General features: G+C 39.0%; 1 protein-coding gene across 3 annotated transcripts; it reads left to right on the top strand.

Annotated features, from left to right (window-relative positions):
• The first annotated feature begins 1,925 nt into the window (after window positions 1-1,925).
• efemp1 (EGF containing fibulin extracellular matrix protein 1) lies at window positions 1,926-19,677 on the top strand. 3 transcript variants are annotated; one of them, XM_073872813.1, is made up of 11 exons: window positions 1,926-2,031; window positions 5,186-5,268; window positions 5,363-5,411; window positions 5,536-5,790; window positions 10,403-10,525; window positions 12,281-12,400; window positions 14,722-14,841; window positions 14,934-15,053; window positions 16,711-16,834; window positions 16,964-17,156; window positions 19,032-19,675. In XM_073872813.1, exons 1-11 carry the CDS (start codon window positions 2,004-2,006, stop codon window positions 19,191-19,193), a joined length of 1,377 nt encoding a protein of 458 aa, XP_073728914.1. In that variant the 5' UTR covers window positions 1,926-2,003; the 3' UTR covers window positions 19,194-19,675. The 3 variants fall into 3 exon arrangements, with proteins under 3 accessions (XP_073728914.1, XP_073728915.1, XP_073728916.1); XM_073872814.1 differs by having other exon boundaries at window positions 5,366-5,411; window positions 19,032-19,674; XM_073872815.1 differs by lacking the exon at window positions 14,722-14,841 and having other exon boundaries at window positions 19,032-19,677.
• Window positions 19,678-21,508: the final 1,831 nt, after the last annotated feature.

Below are 21,508 nucleotides of genomic sequence, written 5' to 3' on the forward strand. Positions count from 1 at the left end.
TGAAATGTATAACAATACAAGAAAAGGCTACTGCATTGCATTCATTTTCATACAAATACAAATCTTGTATTACATCATAGCATGAAGACTCTTGATGAAGATGACTACCGTTTATTAGGTATCACTATTGAAGTTCTGTCATTTTTTATGAAATTTCTTACTTTTTTATTTTTGTTGTATTTTTACCTTGTGACGACTACTGCAATTACTTTTATAAAATACTTCTGCAAATCTGTTTATTATTGTGTTTTTGACCAGTGAATCTGTTTTTCTGCTCTGGTAGATATTTGATATGCAAATGTTAAGTACACTGACACTTTTTGACTTGTGTAGTGTTACTTTTTAGCATTGCATGTTTGTTTTTAACTCTGTACAACACAACCATTTTTTCAACAACAAAAATTTGTTTGAAGACAAAGAGATTGAATGTTGTTATGTTGGATAACGTTGTGCTTGCAGTTTCATGCCTACATTTTTGGCAACACTTTATTAGTGAAAACAGAACTAAATTTAAATAAAGACTTAATCATGTCAGTTGTTTTTGATTGTCAACTCCGTTTGTCAGCGAAAAAATGCTGAGATTAGATTTTTCCTTCTTTTTGTAAGCTGTTTCCGAGGAGTCAAGCAATTATTTCAAATTTTGTTCTGTATACAGCATCTCTTAAAGGGATAGTTCACACAAAATGTAAATTCTAGAAAGAATTTATACAGGTTTGTAACAATATGATAGTGAGTAAATGTTGACAGAATTTTAGGGTGAACTATCCCTTTAAAAATACATTCATCATTAGGGGTGCACCGAAAGAAAAATTCTTGCCTGAAGCCGAATAAAATCAAAAACAATATTTTTATTTTACATTTTCCTAATTATTTTGCCAATTTTCTCACCATTGCACAACTTACATTTTCAAAATGTCCTTTTTACTATAGGCCTATTTATTTAACATTATTTAACTATGATTTTTTTTATCATTGTAGCAGTCATTATAGGGTCTTTTACACCTGGCCACTTCTCTGATCAGAATATTAAAATATGCATGGGACCCTAATGGCAACCTATGTGGGCAAAATAATTTCATTCTAGAAATAGATCTTTTTAAATTTAAACTCTTAAAATAATTACTTTTGTTTGATTGTCACGTTTTACAAGACCAAATAACATCACAAATAGGTTCTGATCAGTTTAACACTTTTTTAAATAAAAAGGCATTCTTTATTCTGACATTTCATTTGAGAATGTTATTATAATCTTCACCTGCCTATGAATTTATCACATATTAATTTTATTTCATTTTGCATAGCTGGGAATGAGAGAAAATAAACAAAAATGCAGGCAAAAGCACGCACATCAATCTTATTTGGCTGCTCGACAAAAAATAACGTAACGGTATAAGAATGCAAAGTGAGCAACACCAAAGCTCGTTTCGAGCACGCAGGCGCAATCAGACTAAGATTGATGTGCGTGCTTTTGTCTGCTCATTCCCAGCTATGGAAAATGAAATAAAATTAATATTTGATAAATTCATAGGCAGGTGAACATTATAATTAACATAAACATTATCAAATGAAATGTCACAATAAAGAATGCCTTTTTATTTTTTTATTTTTTAAACTGATCAGAACCTATTTGTGATGTTATTTGCTCTTTGTAAAAAAGTACTTATTTTAAGAGTTTAAATGTAAAAAGATTATTTTGCCCACATAGGTGCCATGAGGGTCCCAATATTTGATCAAGTCAGATAGCTATCTGAAACGTTACCTCTATGTCAAGATGACATCTGTTCTCTTATAGTCGACTTGGTTTAAAAATAGAGATATTTTCCATTATCACTGATAAAACGGAATTTATTGACGCTTTGCTTTAATCTTCCTGGTGGGGGAGCCACCAGTCCACGTGCCCACACAGAACACGTGAAGAGGTTTACCCGCCGCCACGCCCCTCAATCCTGCCGCCGCAGCGGTGATGCAGTCTTAAATATTCCTCAATTCTTCTTGCCAAAACTATGAAGAACAGCACGAATCTGAGATCAGGTGAGTAGAAGAGCTTTATAACACACTAAAATAGTTTTTTTAACCGTTTAAAGTGCCAGTTTGGTTTTTCATTACCTCATCGATAAAAACTATTAGGTTATTACACAACACAAGTATAAGGATGAAACATAATTTGGTGTTTTGTATTTTAAGTAAATGTCTTATTTAGACACTGAAATGTGGACTAAATAAGCCAACAGTCCAGTATGGGAATGCTTTAAAAATAGTTTGAATATTTAATCCTATGCACCTTGTGAAGTTTATAGATTGTTCTTTGTGTATAAAAACTTTGTGGGGAAAAAGTCCAAGGTAGAAAAAATCCTTGAGAGAGAGAGCCAGACCTAGCAATCATACACTCACCTAAAGGATTATTAGGAACACCATACTAATACTGTGTTTGACCCCCTTTCGCCTTCAGAACTGCCTTAATTCTACATGGCATTGATTTAAAAAGGTGCTGAAAGCATTCTCTAGAAATGTTGGCCCATATTGATATGATAGCATCTTGCAGTTGATGGAGATTTGTGGGATGCACATCCAGGAGACGAAGCTCCCGTTCCACCACATCCCAAAGATGCTCTATTGGGTTGAGATCTGGTGACTGTGGGGGCCATTTTAGTACAGTGAACTCTTTATCATGTTTAAGAAAACAATTTGAAATGATTCGAGCTTTGTGACATGGTGCATTATCCTGCTGGAAGTAGTCATCAGAGAATGAATACATGGTGGTCATAAAGGGATGGACATGGTCAGAAACAATGCTCAGGTAGGCTGTGGCATTTAAATGATGCCCAATTGGCACTAAGGGGCCTAATAAACATCCCCCACACCATTACACCACCACCACCAACCTGCACAGTGGTAACAAGGCATAATGGATCCATGTTCTCATTCTGTTAACGTCAAATTCTGACTCTACCATCTGAATTATCTCAACAGAAATCGAGATTCATCAGACCAGGCAACATTTTTCAGTCTTCAACTGTCCAATTTTGGTGAGCTTGTGCAAATTGTAGCCTCTTTTTCCTATTTGTAGTGGAGATGAGTGGTACCCGGTGGGGTCTTCTGCTGTTGTAGCCCATCCGCCTCAAGGTTGTGCGTGTTGTGTCTTCACAAATGCTTTGCTGCATACCTCGGTTGTAACGAGTGGTTATTTCAGTAAAAGTTGTTCTTCTATCAGCTTGAATCAGTCGGGTCATTCTCCTCTGATCTCTAGCATCAACAAGGCATTTTCGCCCACAGGACTGCCTCATACTGGATGTTTTTCCCTTTTCACACCATTCTTTGTAAACCCTAGAAATGGTTGTGCATGAAAATACCAAGTAACTGAGTAGATTGTGAAATACTCAGACTGGCCCGTCTGGCACCAACAACCATTCCACGCTCAAAATTGCTTAAATCACCTTTCTTTTCCATTCTGACATTCAGTTTGGAGTTCAGGAGATTGTCTTGACCAGGACCACACAACTTCCAAGTGATTGGTTGATTAGATAATTGCATTAGTGAGAAATTGAACAGGTGTTCCTAATAATCCTTTAGGTGAGTGTAAATACTGAATTATACAATTTTATAGGAATTAACAATGATAATTAAAAATTAAAAGAAGTGGTGACTAGCAGAGGTGAAGGCAATCTGCCCACCTCATAAGCTAGCAAAATGGGTCGTGTCCTGAAACACAAATAGGTCCGTAGACCATTTTTGAGCCAAAAACTGCTCTATCACCTTCACCAGGGTGAAGTCTCCATTCTGATCAGCCCCTGCCTCGACAGTATATGTCTGCTCTCACATTCTGGGCTTTTGGAATATGCATCGCCCTGGGTGACAAAGATCTTTCATGAAGATGAAAACCTGAATGTGGTCCTTGGGGTGAAGATTCCTTGACGCAGGTGAAATAAGTCGTTCTGTAACATGTGGAACAAGCAGGAAGGCCAGGAAGCGGATCCAAATGCAGTGATTTATTTAAAACCAACAAAAACAGGAACAACGAGAAACCACAAACGATACATGCATACATACAACTACTGACAAAGGACGACTGAGACACAAGGGCTGTATATACACAGAGAGAGTGGCAGATATGGCAACTAACAAGGTTTGGGTGTGGACAATCTTTGGCCATGGCAAACACGCGGGCAGCCCATGAATTATTTCATGATTTTTCTACAGGGGTGCCATGAAAAGATGTACCCTACACAGAAGCAGATTGTAATGGGAACAAGACCAAACACAAGACAGGGATTGTGACAGATGCGTAGAATTTTAGAAAGTAGAAGGAATCATTTGGATTTGAGGAGACTTCAGTAGACACATATAGGTAATCTAGACCCCTTGAAGGTCGGGTGCGCGCGCAGCATGGGGTCAAACTGTTCATACCATCCAGGCTTTATAATTTAATCTAACAGGGGTGAAAAATGATGACTTACCTCAAATGAAGTGAACACAACAAACACAAGCCTCTATGATATTTGCATTGTTCCAGTCTGCACGTTTAATTGCTTGCAGCCGCAGATGTTGTATTTTGTGTTTTCAGCAGAAACGGCAGACCTGGTACGATTTTCAAAGCCCACAACGCAAGTAGGCATTTTTGATTATACCGAATAATACGCAACTCAATCTGCTGTAATGACTTTTCTGACCCATCTCAGTCTTAGTTGACACACATGCAGGAATTTGGAATTATGGCATATTTCAATCTGATAGAGTCACTATGGCGACTCGACGTTGTGTTACCTCGAAAGGGAATGTCTCGGGTTTACGTCTGTAACCCTTGTTCCCTCCGAAGGGAACGAGGCGCTGCAACTCCAGGCCATACTACCTAAATCTTTGTAGCACTTGCTTTGGCCTTTTTAAAGCTAATACTGTGCTTTTCACACCTATGATGTATTATCTCTCTATTGGACTGATTTAAGAGGGGGTCACGCAGAGGCGTTCACTATGCTTAGTAATATGGCAAAATCGTACAAAATGCTATAGAAATACATTAGAATATAATCATTATAGTGAAAATGTAATGTGAACATTATAAAAATAATGCATTAAGTATATATGTTTAATGTAAACTGCAGAGGTTGTAGTTAATGGTGAGCCAGTAAAAAGCAGAATGCAACTGTGATCTTACACTGAATAAACTGCTTGTTTTGATTTACTTGAACAGTCATGAAGTCTGGAATATACATGATGTTAGTAGTCATTTCCTGTGTTGTTTCTCAAGAAGCAGAAGAACCAATATCCTATACGGCAAGTGTATTTATGCGCAATTTAAAAATAAATGATTTCATGAAATAATATGTACGGCAAATGGTTTTTATATATTGTTGTTGTTGTACCTCAGCAGTGCTCTGAAGGCTATGAATATGATCCCATTAAAGATGTATGCAAAGGTAATGCAATAATAATATTACACAATAATATCCTCCCCCCGCCCTCTCTAGATTTATGTCTCTACCAGTATTTTATTTGGCAGCTTGATCTTCTGTTTTTGTATCTCTTCATGTTTATGCAAAGATATTGATGAGTGTTCCACTATCACTGATGCCTGCAAAGGGGGCATGAAGTGCATAAACCATTATGGTGGATACCTTTGCCTCCCTCAAAATGCCCAGATCTTTGTCAGTAATGGGGATGAGTCTTTAGCCCAAACATCACTGAACCCACCAGACACTCCAGTTGCACCGCAGTTGAAGTACAGAGATGGAGGTGCGGCGAGAACCACACGCTGCTCGCCTGGTTTCACTCTGGATGAGGAAAACTTCTGTCAAGGTTAGAGCCATTTCAGGTCTCATAATCAGTCAGGCAGGCGAATCCTAAAATCCATCCAAAAACTACAGTGTAGTGATTTGCATGAAAAATGATTTGCTCCAATAAAAAAAATTCTGTTTTTCAGTGAATATTTCTTGCTGTTCTAGATTTCTTTTGTCACAATCAAAGCTTTAGTTAGAGCATATCTGTGCAGTATTTCTCTACATTGCAGTATCTGCAAACTGTAAGCCATCCGTCAGTGACATTATATGATTGGCCTATTGACACATTTCAAAGTTACTGGTAGGCCAATGAGTAGAAATTTAGCATTTAACATAACATTTCTTAAGGAAAAAAACAAAACAATGTCAATTTAAGTGATCCCTAAAACTTAATGTTACTAAAACTTTAAAGGCGGAGTCCGCGATGTTTGTAAAACGCGTTGGAAAAGGAGACGGGGCGACTACCAAAACACACGTATAGCCAAACACCTCAAATCAAATGCCGGGTGGCGTATGTGTGGGGCGGGTCTATCAACAGAAGGTCCAGATTCTATAGGGGTAGGGGCGTGTTTGTTTGGGTGATTTCAAATATCAACATTGGCTTTCAAACATCGTGCACTCCGCCTTTAATTCATTTCCTTATTAATGGACATCATTTTCGAGTCCCATCGAATTGATTTTCATCGGTTATGGAGGTGAAGATGTCAACATAGTTGCACTTCCAAGCTCCTTCAATGTAATCAAGCTACAACTTTGTTATTATTTTAAAGGGGGGGGGGGTTAATGGTATTTCAAGCATTCTGACTTATTAACACAGTTATAGAGTTGTTTCCTCATGCTAAACGTAGGCAAAGTGTCAAAAATGCAGTTGGGCGTGTTTCAGAGTATTTCTGTGCCGAATGCACTTCGCCAGGGTTCGTACAAGTTTCGGCAATTTTTTTTCGATTACGGTTCTAACTGACGTTTCAGGGGTTTTCGATACGTATCACTTCTTTATATGGGCTTCCGCCGGAAAACTTCCCCCGGAAAACCCCGCCCAGCCGTCAGTCAGCGGGAGACGCTAGAGCTTGCTAACAGCTTATCACGCCACTCAGCTTTGTTTAATTTCAAAAGTCAACAATGGCACAAGAAGAAGTGTGTTCTTGGATGTAAGGAGAAGACATCCAGCCTTATGGAAACAATGGATATAGTTTATTATCCGGATTAGCAGCGGAGTTTTGCGTGTGTGTTTGATGCGGTGGATTTTCAGAACCGGGTCATGACGAGTTACACGTGGTAAGTAAGACTTCTGTCTTATGTTGGAAATAGGCGCGTGTATATTATATAAATGACACGAACATGTAGTGAATCATAAGTTAAAACAGTGTTGTATAGTGTTGCATGACTCGTACTCGCTCCTCCCGCGATATAACTCCTCCTTCTTCATTTTTTCGTACGTTATCGGAAAGATTCGGTAAAGCTAATCTTTCTCTTATAAATCTGATTAAACTAAAGACTCTTCAGAGATATGAAGGATGTAATACTACTCTATAGGTACTCCAGATTAACATCAGAAATGCAGAAACAGCGTGTGTTACGTGAGCTTTAAAAAAAATAAAACTTCCAACAGCAAAACTTACAAACTGTTCCTGGTTTTTGCTTTGTATTACAGAAATGTGAATAGTGGTTTTCACTGTAAAGTAAAGTCAGAATAATCACAGATTCGTACCATGTTTACACTGTCAGTTTAAATCCGATTTTTGTGCATATCCGATGCTGACTGTCCACACTGTGTATCAGAACAGTCGATATCCAATTTGTGTGTTCTAAACTGCATTGGGTTCTTTAGCAATGACGTAGCATGGAGGTGTTTCCGCACGTGACATCCAAGATACTACGAAAAAGCGAAGTGCTTTGGTACTTTGATGACATACGACTCTCTGTCTGTACAGTGCCGCATGAATTTAAACACTCAATGTTATCTTACAATGACAACGTGTAGCTGCAGTTTTGGACTACTGCGGCTAAGAAGCTGCGGCAGAAACATAGGGGGCTGGCATACCCGATAAGATAACAACCTTGCTTCGCAACAATCTGATGTGCTTATGTTTTAGTGAAATAAGAATAAATCCGATCAAAGTGCAATCAAATATGTCGAAAAATCGGATTTAGGCTGACAGTGTTAAGATGGTATTAGATGGACTGGATAGGAATGCAAACTGGAACAGTCTTATTTTTAGTAGGATGCTGGATGAAGAGAAACATGGAGGATTGACATTTGAAAATTAGATGGAAGAACCCAAAGTTTTTGTAAAGTCTGTAGCGGAACTTTGTGAACTGTCTTTGTGTGTCCTTAATGGTAGATGAAATGACTGGCAGGTTTGTTGTGAGGGTGAATGTATTGTGTGCTGTGATGGCAATGAGGGAGCCCGGTGTGTCTGTATCCAACAGCCGGAGCTTCTAAGGTATGGATCAGACTGTCAGTGTGGTACAGGGTGAAAAGGATGTGCAGGATGAAAGCTGTCTAGCAGGGCTTGATCCAGAATAGCATCTGTCATGGGAACCCCAGAGGATCTGTGCTCTGGGCCACATTTTTCCAAGTGGACAAGGTACTCAAGAAGCCCTCTCTGACTGGCATAGACATCATCCAGGAGCAGTGACCTCCTTCAGGCACACCAGACTCTTTGGAGGAAAGTGACAGAGAGTGTTAGTAAGTTGAGAGATACATTGAATGTTGGTGGAATTTTATAGTGTGGTGAAAGGTTTTATCAGTCTGAGTTGATTTATCTTTGAATAGTGACCTGTACAATGGGGACTTTAAGCAGGGTTGTCTCTAATAGAGAGCCAGACCTTCTGACCTGGACCTTCTATTGTCAGCCTACTTCTTTTGGTGTCTAACTTGCCAGAGAATCCCATACCTTGAACCAGTGGCCCATAGCTAGAACTGCTCACTGGACCAGCAGAAGGGGTGGTTTTTGAAAGTACATAATTAAGAACAGGGACTGTTAGGTAAACTGCATGTAGTCGGCTAAACAAACTCTCAGGAATTGGCCAACAATGCTGAAACCCAGGGACCTTTACATATGCAGTCTAACACTTTCCCATCTGAGCCATTTCAGCCACAATGGCTCGCCCTGCAGGAACTTCCATGACAAATCACAGCACTATAGCAGTCAGCAAGAAGAGGTAGAGAAAAGCACTTGCCCAAACAGGGATTGAACCCACAACCTCTGTGTTATTAACAGCACGCTCTACTGGCCATGGACCGGCACGTGGAACTGTACAAGCCTCTGCCAAGACTGACATGAATGTTCCACAATGTAACGGCATCAAGAAGCAAACCTAGAGACAGGTTCATCCGGGATTTGAATCAGGGACCTCTCGCACCCAAAGCGAGAATCACACCCCCAGACCAACAAGCCAAGCCGTACTAGCTTTTTTCCATGCTGCTGGGAAACATGTAACCACAACACACTCACCAGCTTCCAGTGTCAAAATAAGCACTTAGTACAAGCTAATTACTTGAAACTTGAAATGGTGTGAAAGAACTTGACTGGTCTGCATAAATCCCAGACCTGAACCACCTTTGTTATGACTTACAGGCTCTGAGCTAAACACTAATCACCCAAAGCTATCAATGATTTGTTCACAGGGTCACAGTCATTTCAGCATAGAAAAGCCCTTTCCAAAACTTTTGCAACATGGTATAGCATTGTGTTGATAGGAAAAAAACGTAATAGGTAAATTTATTCTTAACGGCATTTCAACATGCATGGCTGATTTTAATTTGGGTGATTTTAGTTTGGGAGAAAATTCTGATTAATCATCCGTAAACTAAATTGGACACCATGCATTACTAGCCTGGTTCTATATTTAAGTGCATTTTTTCGCGGCCCCCCGAAACAAAATTGATGACAAAAACAGTTTTAAAATGTAATATTTTAATTAAACAAAGCATATACAATTATACCTAGTAGTGCTGTTGGTTAGTTGGCTTATTATTTTTTAGATTTAATTATAAAGAATTCATGATAAATGAATGTATTTCATAAAATGTTATAAAACTGGGGCCCCCCTGGCACCATCTCGCGGCCCCCAGTTTGAAAACCACTGCCTTAGGGTATCTACCCAGGCCCAGTGGCTAGGATGGTGTGCCTTTCCTGACCAGGAGGGAGTAGGACGCATAGCATGGTTCATTTTTCGGGTTGAGTCAATTGTGTTACTTGAACCTAACTCATCATTTGTTAAAACAGCAAGCCCTCTGGTAGAAAGCTCCTGGGGGGTTCTGGATACCTCCCTATAAAATGACTTTTTGCAGGTTGGGATGCCTGAAGTGATGTTATTGGGGACACTTAATGCACAGGATTTTAAGTTCTAACTTTGATCAGTATATATATATCCCTTGGAATTAAACCCTTTAAACCCTTGACCTTGGCATTTTAAGTGCCATACTCTACCGTGTTTTACAGGAGCACATTAGTTATTGGATAACACATACAAACGTATGATAAATTTGAGGTAAAAACACAGATCAATCTAAGTGATAAATACTGTGGTGACAAGAGCTTCTGGTGTGAAGTCTTGTGGTCTACAAGTTTTTATATTGGTGTGTATACTGATCAGTTTGTGATTGTGTGTGTGTGTTTGGACAGATGTAGATGAATGTTTCACGGGTCAACACAGCTGCAGCACAGATCAGATCTGCTATAACACCAGAGGCTCCTACACCTGTCATTGTCCTCCTGGATACCAGAAACATGGAGAAGAGTGTGTGGGTGAGTTTACTCATTTCAATCTAGTTGTTTAAAGCAAGGCCTATAATAAGTGACACGGATTAATGTCTTTTCTTGTGAATGGTTTTGTCTCATGTTTATCTGAAACTTGTAGAACAGACTTCTCCTCTCACCGAGTTTGAATGTGATGATGTTACTGTGCCAGAGATTGAAGTGCTGCAAACTAAGTGCACTTTCACCATACAATATAGTTTTAAACACAGATTATTTCCATTCGGGACGAAACAAATGATTGGCTTGCGCGGCTATCACTCTCTCTCGCGACCATGTCACCACCCCAGTTGCTACAGGATCTGCCCACACATGCGCACACACGATTGATTTGAACGTGCACGAGGCACTCTAGAAAGAGCAAAAGTATGGCAGAGAAAGAGCATTCAGAACTCACAGTACCTGCATGTGCAGTCAGCGAAGGCAAACAAGGCAAACAAAGGAATAAACGAAGAAATCAAACGAGAGTAAATATCACGTGGCTTTTCCTCGAGTCGACGATGCGGTAGCGGTATTGTCTCCGGTGTGTAGTCCTCATCAGAGTCAACAATGCTTTCATCACAGAAACTCTTACAAGCAAACCACCTTCTATGTTATGAATCTTCCACAAAATTCACCTTCATCACAGTGTAATGAAAAAACTTGTATCAATGCAATCTGTTTTTAGCTTTGCCTTATAAATATAACTAGCTTGTTTGTTACCGAATCAAACTAAATATATTTTAAACTTTACCAGTATTGATATGCTAGCTTAATAGTGAGTACTAAAAGCCATCCTATTTGTTTATATTCATAGTGATAAAGTTAGGTGTATTATTGCATGTGATTCTGACATGATGTTACTACATGCACCGTGCTCCTTTCTCTCCGCTCATCTGAGGTAAATGCTGCTCCCAGCAGAGCCGGTCATGTGTTTTGGGGGCGTGGCTTTAGAAGAAACCCAGAAGGGAGGGGGTGGAGTGACTGGAAAAATGAGCTGTGTTCAGTCGTCTACAGACACTCGATTTTTATACTCTCTTTTTCAGAGTACTTACATTTTACTTATGTATTGATATAAAAAGAGAAATTTGTAAAAAAGTTTTTTTAAGATAATTCCTGCCTATCCTGCCTTTAACCGACAATTTATTTTACTAAGTTGTCACTGACAATGACATGTTTATCCGATGGCAGCTACCGTAGCTTCTCTATGTGTTTCAAAAGCAAGGGGTGAGCAGTGGACTAAGCCGTTGGTTGCAATTCGCAACTTCACTGCTAGATGCTGCTAAAATTTACACACTGCACCTTAAAATGTTTGAAGCCATAGGAATGAATAGGCTAGATTAAATGCTAACACATTTACGACACGTTGTACAAAGATAAAGTGCATGCATCGAAAAAAGACAGGGATGTACCACTTCATCCAAGTTAAGGTACGAACATAAAATATTGAAAAACGGTGTCGTTTTCCTTTAATATCTATTGCAAACATCAAATTACAGTCAGTGTACTCTTTATATGTTTGTATTTCATGTTTATATTTACATATTTATTTGATGTATGTTCTTAATGGCACTTCTAAATGGTATTAAAGTGTTAATCATACTCTTATCTGTCTTTACTTTCTGCTACAAAGAGAGATGAGGTCTGTCAATAAATTATCATCAAGAAAGAATTTGACATTTTGAAAATGCCCTCATTCAGGCACGTTATCAAGAATGTCAGTAGGTTATATAAGAACATGTGTTTGTTTGTGTGTGTCTTTTGCAGATAGAGATGAGTGTTTGCTTTCACACTATTGCATGCACAGATGTGTCAATACTGCTGGCTCTTATTACTGTGAGTGTAATAATGGCTACCAACTTGCCAACAACAATCACAGTTGTGTAGGTGAGTGACCTTTTTATACACACATCCCCACTCACCTCATTCCTCACATCATCTCTTTCTCTTCAGTAATATACAGGAGGGGTCTAAAGATCAGAGACCACATTGAAATTAAAAATTTTTAGGTGACTAATCAAATCAAGCTAATTTAGTTTCTTCCATCCATTAAAGCAACCAATGCATTTTAGATATGTGTAGTTCGAGTGCAGCGTGAAGTTCTGTGGTTGGCCAGTATGACATTATACACTCACCCTAAAGGATTATTAGGAACACCATACTAATACTGTGTTTGACCCCCTTTCGCCTTCAGAACTGCCTTAATTCTACATGGCATTGATTCAACAAGGTGCTGAAAGCATTCTTTAGAAATGTTGGCCCATATTGATAGGATAGCAGTTGATGGAGATTTGTGGGATGCACATCCAGGGTACGAAGCTCCCGTCCCACCACATCTCAAAGATGCTCTATTTGGTTGAGATCTGGTGACTGTGGGGGTCATTTTAGTACAGTGAACTCATTGTCATGTTCAAGAAACCAATTTGAAATGATTCGAGCTTAATGACATGGTGCATTATCCTGCTGGAAGTAGCCATCAGACGATGAGTACATGGTGGTCATAAAGGGATGGACATGGTCAGAAACAATGCTCAGGTAGGCTGTGGCATTTAAATGATGCCCAATTGGCACTAAGGGGCCTAAATTGTACCAAGAAAACATCCCCCACACCATTACACCATTTCATTAATGAGAAATTGAACAGGTGTTCCTAATAATCCCTTAGGTGAGTGTATATCATTATTACTGTAGGAGATTTTGTGCAAGAAAATAAGTTAATTTTTTTAGACAAAAAATATGCAATTTAAGTGAATTTGTGCTTAAAGGACAAGGTGGTTATTTTACACTTAAAGTCCTGTTTTCAGATTGTTTATGATGAAATAGAACAGTTTTGACACAAATTTCGACATATGCGGCTGCCCCGAGAATTTTCGGGTGTTTGTGTTTCACCTCACACCTTTACAATGGGTTTAATGGTGCACTGGAATAATCCTTCCTAAAATGCATTAAACTTTTGTTTACAAAGACGTGAAACTCAGCGAGTGGTCAGGGGTGTTCACTGATATGCTCACACAAAAATCGCTGCAAAAGATGCTTTCCAACAGCTGTTTTAGCATTCGTTGTAAACTTGTGGACCTATTTTTCCAAACGCCTCACACCTGTATATTCTTCCGCTTAGAGCTTGAATTATAGACACTCCAGCCCAGTTGGTGGCGCTAATCCGCCATTGCCAATTGCAAGACTAGAAACAAAGTTCCCGGCGCAGAGTAATACCTCACAGCACATCTAATACAAGTCAATGGAGTTGGACAAATCGTTGCAGTGATTTTTGTGTGAGCATATCAGTGAACACTCCTGACCACTCAATGAGTTTCACGTCTTTGTAAACAAAAGTTTAATGTATTTTAGAAAGGATTGTTCCAGTGCACCTATCAACCCATTGTAGGGGTGGGAGGTGAAACAAGAAACACCCGAAAATTCTCGGGGCAGCCGCATATGTCGAAATTTCAGTCAAAACCGTTCTATTTCATCATAAACAATCTGAAAACAGGGCTTTAAGTGTAAAATACCCAACTTGTCCTTTAAAACAAGCTACGAAAAAACTGGCAGATTGTTTTGCTTGTTTTAAGCACAATTTTTTTGTCTAAAAACTAAACTTATTTTCTTTTCTTAATTTAAGAATTTTTAGATATTTGTACAAAAAAAAAAAACAAGACAAAAATACTAAGAAAGTTATTTTTTGCAGTGCATTCCTGCACATCTTTGGTAAAGAATTTGTGCCCACATATATTTACAGAACTGCTTTGATTAATTGGACAGGTCTTCAGGTATAAACTGCTTTCTATAAGGTCCTGTCATATCATGTCTGTACGGCACAAGTCAAGAATTTCTGTACGGCTCTCCAAAACTTTCCAAATTTGTTTCAGCTATTTAGATGAGAAGTTTTAGTTTATGCAGCATCACTTGAATATCTGTGCCTGTTAAGACTTCTTTCTGACAGGACTGGTGGAAAAAATCAAGCCTGACTCTTTCACTCACTCAAATCTGATAAGCAACTAAAATCTTAGACAGTTATGTTTCTGAAAGGGTCATATATGTAACCTCCCTACTGAAAAATCCATCTAAGACCAGCATAAGCTGGATTTTTCAGTAGGGCTGTGGCATTTTTCTGTGAAGGCAATTTGATAGGAAATCATTGTGTGAATAAAATGCGATAGGAATCAATAAACAGTGTTTCTGTGAATACCTTTGATTGATTTGTGTTTCAGATGTGAATGAGTGTGATCTGATTCAGCCGTGTCATCATCAGTGTTTGAATCTCTTGGGCTCATATATTTGTCATTGTGATCAGGGTTATGAACTCAGCTCAGATTCAATCTCATGTGTAGGTTGGTGATTTGACTTTTTTGTGTGTATTAATGGATGGCAGAATGATGATAGCAGCATTTTTCATGTGTTTTGTTTTGTTGTGTGTGCACAGACATCGACGAGTGTGCGTTCTCCACTTACATCTGCCAGTATGTGTGTATAAACAGACCAGGTGGATATTCATGCACTTGCCCTGAGGGATATCAGCTGCGGGGAACAAGAATGTGTCAAGGTTTGAGCCTCCTCTTCTATCAAATATTAAGCTCTTCATAGCCTGATCTCTCGTCCACACCCATACATTTCACATCAGCACAACATGGGCCAGGAATTTCAACCACATGATCATAGAAACAATGCAGAGCTCCAATGCTATAAAAATATCCTTGTAAGGCCGGCCTTTGTGGTTTAATGCTTTCCTTGTCATTTCTAGATTTGTTTTAATAATAATTCTTTAAATTTTTCACAAGACATCCTGGGATTTTTAACAACCACAGAGAGTCAGGACCTTGATTTAACGTCTCATCTGAAGGATGGCGCTTTTTGACAGTATAGTGTCCCTGTCACTATAGACCCTTTTACAGCCCATGTGATCAAATAGTTGCGCGTGCATTTTGGCAACAGAAGTGGTGTTGTTCCCCATTAATCGATATTCCACCGAGGGGCCTTAACTGTTATAGGATTCCGACAGGATCACGGCCGTTTCAGAAGAACCAGCGGCGCCTGTGAAGCACTTACATCCTACAGTACAGTATACAACAGCAGATGTCAATCATCGGTGGATTTTCCTCATTCTGTGCTACACGTTTAGGGGCTGATCACAGCAAACACATTCATGGCAGTTGCATGCGCCTTTTTTGAATGATATTCTTTGGACAGGGAGCATATGCACAATGTTTATGCGTTTTTTGCCGCCAGCTGCAGCACACGCTTTTGAAGGAGGGCTGATGCTATCCCTACTGAAAAATCCAGCTAAGACCAGCATAAGATGGTAGCTGGTTTTAACTGGTTTAAGATGGTTTACGCTGGTCCTCCCAGCCTGACAAAGCTGGTCATGCTGGTGGGCCAGCTGGTCTTCCAGCCTGACCAGCTAAGTCCAGCTAGACCAGCTTAAAAAGGGACCAAAACACAGCTAGACCAGCTTGCTACACCAGCAAAACCAGCTTCCTACACCAGCAAAACCAGCTTAAACCAAGCTGGAGACCAGCTAAAACCAGCTCACCAGCTTATGCTGGTCTTAGCTGGATTTTTCAGTAGGGATGTACACGCCAAAAGTGGGGTATCGCGTTACTTGCTCTAGATTACTCACGGAATTTAATTTCATGTCATGCGAATTTTTCGCACGAGTTGAATATTTTTTCAACATTTTTCGCAGCAAACGCCCCGTCCATATCGCGTCATCCGCATCACCCCACACCAGGACGCGTCTGATCGCGTGTTTGCATTGACTTTGTATGTAATTTACTCGCGCAAATCGTTGAACTCGCATCTGGTGTGAACCCACAGTGAGAGCAGAAAAGCGGCCAACGTCAATTGCGTCTTTCCATTGTCCAATCGGATGAAGGGAGAGGCGGCCTACAGTTACAGTACAGAGGTTTACAGTTGTTTGAATCAACCGGACTCCACTCGCTCACTCTCTCCTGCGTGTTTGTGCACCTCTCACCCTCAAACACCTGCCCCCCTTGCCCCACTGTAAATCCGCCCCTGTCTCACATTGTTCACCGGTTTTCAGCTGGTGTGTTACTGAGCTCCTTCTATGATTTCATTTGATCTTCGGACCTGATAGTGTTCTTATAGCACCATGTTTACTTATTCATCATTACATCCATAACCCAGAATGACTGAAGATATAGTATAGGAAATGCAACAGTTTGTTCTCTCTGTTACCAAAGACATGAACGAGTGTGACGGAGGCCACGAGTGTAGAGAAGACGAGATGTGCTGGAACTATTACGGCGGTCATCGCTGTTACCCACGTAACCCATGTCATGAGCCTTACGTTCTTGCATCTGAAAAGTAAGTCTGGTGTTTATATCCACAGTTAACTAGAAATGTAATGGTTTTAAACCTGAGGCGGCTAGACATTTTAAAGTGTTGTTTTGATTTCTAATCGCATGTATGGATCACTTGCTTTAATTTCTGCAGTCGATGTTCCTGCCAGTCTGCGGGTGCGTGTCGAGGCCTGCCACAGTCTATTCTTTACAAATACACAAGTATTCATTCAGAGCGCACTGTACCGGCAGATATCTTTCAGATCCAGGCCACATATGTCCTCTCCAATGCACACTACAGCTTCAGAATCAAAGCAGGCAATGATGGAGGAGAGTTCTTTCTCAGGGTGAGTAGCCAATCAAACCCAAATCCTTCAGGATTAAATCATTCCTGCCTATTCCTGGTAATTTTTTAAAGGGACACAAGGCAGCATTTTTATGTTAATAAATCATCTTCGTAAGTCGGTATATGGTTAAATGACTCATTACATGACGAATGAAGACCCTCTCGCCCGCCCCTACCGTCTGTAGGAAGAATACCCCACTTGCAAGTTCGCTGTATCCGACCCGGTGTCCTTCAGTCTCGTAAAGTCTCAGATATAGAAAGCATTTACTCCCAGACACTAGGGGGAGCTAGTAGAGAAATAATACTCAGACTTGCCTTGTGTGCCTTTAATCGAATATCGAACATACAATATTATGCTTTTTCCATTTTCCAGCGTGAAATGTTAGCGCAGCCAATGGCTTGCATATCAGTGTGACTTAAATTATTATTTTTCAGGTATTGCATAGCCAATGACAATACATGCTTCTATATTTAAATGTTTTATTAGCTTGTGCTGTTAGCAGTATGCTCTACCTGTTTAGTTCTGGAGCTGAGGAAGTAGCTGTCAGTCACAACAGGCTGGTGTGTTCAAGTCAGTTTTTTTAACATTATGCAAAAGGTTTGCTGACATGACACATGATTCTGGTAGGGTGACCATACGTGCCATTCCTCCCAGACGCATCCTGGCCAGGATTTCGGTGCGTTTTCTGGAAGTGGTATTTGTTGACCGCATACGCCATTCAGTTACAAACACAAGACATACAATCTTAATTTCATTCTTACCTTGAAATGAAACGGTTGCTTTTCTGTTATAATAATAATAATCCTCTAAGACGTATGCGGTCAACAAATTTGACTTCCAGAAGACGAACCTGAAATCCTAGCCAGGACGCGTCCAGGAAAAATGGCACGTATGGTCACCCTATTCCAGTGCTTCTCAATTATTTTCTGTCACGCCCCCCCTAGGAAGAAGTAAACATTTTGCGCCCCCCCAACTCTCCGCCGCGACTGTAAATAGTATAAATTGTCTATAAAATTACACATCTGCAAAACATTGTATCCTTATTAACATTAAAGAAAACACAGAAAAATAAATATCGATCAACTTACAACAAAGAATAACTTAATTAACATTGTTTTTTTAGTCTGTAACAGAAAAGACTTAAAATGCATCAATTTGCCTGAAAAAAAAAAATCTATCCTTATTTAAAGTATAATATTTTTTGACCATTTGATACTGAAAAATAAAATTACGTATAATCAATAAATAATAATAAAAAACTCAAGCGGCTTATCAGCGTGATTGGGTTGTAATGTCTTTAAGTGACGGTGCAAAAAAATCACTTCCTGAAAAAGTATTTTCCCCGGGGTCTCGTGCGCCCCCCCTGGTGTCGCTTCGAGCCCCCCCTGGAGGTCCCGCCCCACTATTTGAGAAGCAAAAAGTTATTTAAACTACATCAACAGTAAAATAACCCAGATAGCAATAGACACAGAGGTAAAGCAGAGCCGGCCTGGAGTTTATTACTATCTGTGAAGTGATTTTACTCAGCTGTGCGATCCAGTCGCAGCTGGTGTGAAAGGACAGAGAGCTCTGCTTGTGTTTGTTCAGTGTGAAACAGAACACTTTCTCAGAATAAACATAATTTTTTGCTGGTAAAGATTTGGGAAGGAGTGTATTGCACAGGTATAATGAAACATGCTCATTTAATTAATTTATTTTTTTTAAAAATCGGAACAGGACAAAACAAAACATGACTAGACAGTAAAATGCTCCTTTAATTTTAATTAAATTCTATAGAGCGTTTCACAATTTTGCATTGTTGCAAAGTAGCGTTACAGAAAACCAATCGGCTTGCGACTGCTATATCATTAATTTGCGTTGATATGTTTGTTGTAGAGATTGAGCAGCACTGGTGCGATGCTGGTCTTGAGTAAATCTCTAGAGGGTCCACTGGAGCAGATTGTTGATCTGGAGATGATCGCTCAACACTCAGTGTTAAACTTCAGAACCACTTCTTTATTACGACTCACCATCATTGTAGGGCCGTATCCCTTCTAACTACATCTATACTGGACAGTACACTACATCTATGCTGGATAGTTCATACATACACTGCATCTATATTGGACAGTACATACACTGCCTCTATTAACATTGGCAAGATATTATCAACTGCTGACTGAATGTATAGTAAAAAGATCTTATATGTGTTTATTCTTAGTCATCTGTGACTTTAGATTAAAGATCTCTGCCAGTCTTTGAAATGAATTATATTTAAACCTAAAAAAGGACCGTTGTAAACTGATTGCAAGAAATGTGATTTCAATCAAATCTGTGATTGAGGATCATAAAAAGTAATATAATGAAATCAGCTGATCAGCAATAAGCAGATTATCACATTAAAGTAATCTGTTATGCAACCTTTTTAATGTAATGTCATGGGTTTTTTCTTTACCAGAAATATTTGTACGTTCCCAAAATAAAGTGAATGACGTTTTAATGTAAATAAATGTAACATTTTAATGAAATAAATTGTTGTTGTTTATGTAATCACAGTCATGAGCCGAGGGGAATCGCACAGTGTTATCACAGCACCAATCAACCAGAGATATGAAAAATGTCTTTTCATTTCGGAAACTTAGTTGTAAACATACATATGGTCATGTGTCTGATTCAGAAACACTTCAGACAGAAAGTGAAGCTCTGTTAGCCAGACCAACACTTCTCAAATGATGCACCATGAAATAAGATCTGAAAACATCTGAGGCTGCATCTCAACCATCATTTTTGTCTATTGACATAAAACATTGCATCATTGTGAACACAACCTGATCACTTCATAACAACAGCGACACCTGATGGTCAACAGTTAATATGAATCTAATGGAGTGAGTGCAGTAGTCAGTACAGGGGTTCACGGTTGTTTAGAGGAGTATCATTACAGGACATTTGTGCCACTGCAAAGTGGGCATTTCATCCTTTATTTGTCACATACTACCGGCTTAATGTTCCCAGGACATTGTTTTCGGGGTGCCCTTCTGGAAGGCTTTGTGACATATCAAGTATCACCATCCTCTGGTTACAGCAGCACTTACTGTAAGAGCTGTCCATACCTCCTATAAGTGGATGATGAACACAAGATGATATTAAGTTGCTGTTCGTAACCCTGGGTCTCGGAAACATCGACTAAAGAGATTCACTGAGTTTGTTAAACAAGATGAGAAAATGACCACTGAGGGGAGGTAACACGTGCAGGTCCCTTTATATACATCGGGCATTGGACCCTCACTCCTGTCTGTCAAAGCCAATTCACTTTTCTCATAGGTGCATTTCTCCACTCAATAGTTTACTGTTTATAAGCTCAGTTCTGTGTAATCACTGTTTCATATGTGATTAACTAATAAGCAATAGCATAAAATCTTCCAAAGCACTTGGAAGTCTATGGGCAATGTGTCCTAAAGGGTTTAAGGGTTCTAGTCAAGGATAAAGACGTAAACTAAGAAGTCAAAATCTAAGCCGTAATAAACAATAAGGGATTCTTTATCGATTTGCATAGTATTATTAGACAATTTGGCAAACATGGTTATAAACCTGAATATTATTTGCAAATACCTGGGTGATTCTCACGAAAACTTGGTTTTAAAAATGTCAAGCATGAAAATGTAAAAATTGCTTAAATTTACTTTTTTTTCCACCAGACATTGAAAAACAAAGTCTGGAGTAAATGGGAACATTAATTTAAAAACTTTTACTTATCATTTAACACTTTTTGTAACATAATAAAAAAAACGAGTCCTAAAAAATCTCATAACCGCAACAGTCAGAAAACATCAACAGTGACATATTTTCAAAATGACATGACAAACCTGAAAGAACATAATTTGGAGATTCTGCACATGCATTTAAAATCAAAGTATTATGCTTCTATTAATTAAATTAACATTTAATAAGCATCTGTTGCGGTAATGATAATCAATATTGCCTGTAAAAAAATGATCTTACCTGGTAGCCATCTTGAAGTAACTGGTCCATGTGCTTGGTCACTCAAAATCAAACTTAATTAAAATTCTGTATGTGTGCTTAAACTGTTCTCAAAAAGTGTTGCGGAGGATGAGAACATCAGGCATGGACACATCATTTTCCTAATTTTTCTTCATTATTATTATACATGAATATTCAGTAAATATTTTTTCTGTCATCTAAAGTAGTCTAGCAAAACATCCATTTATTTTTTTCTTAATATTTTTGTGTTCATTTGATTAAATTACAACATAACGCATGTTCAAACACAGCCGAACACATTGCGGTAATGAGAATTTCAGCAGAAAATGAGATAAAATTTACAATTATAAATTCTTATGTTGAAATCACAC

Source organism: Misgurnus anguillicaudatus, chromosome 11 (genome assembly GCF_027580225.2).
Source record: "Misgurnus anguillicaudatus chromosome 11, ASM2758022v2, whole genome shotgun sequence".
Classification (NCBI taxonomy): Eukaryota; Metazoa; Chordata; class Actinopteri; order Cypriniformes; family Cobitidae; genus Misgurnus; species Misgurnus anguillicaudatus.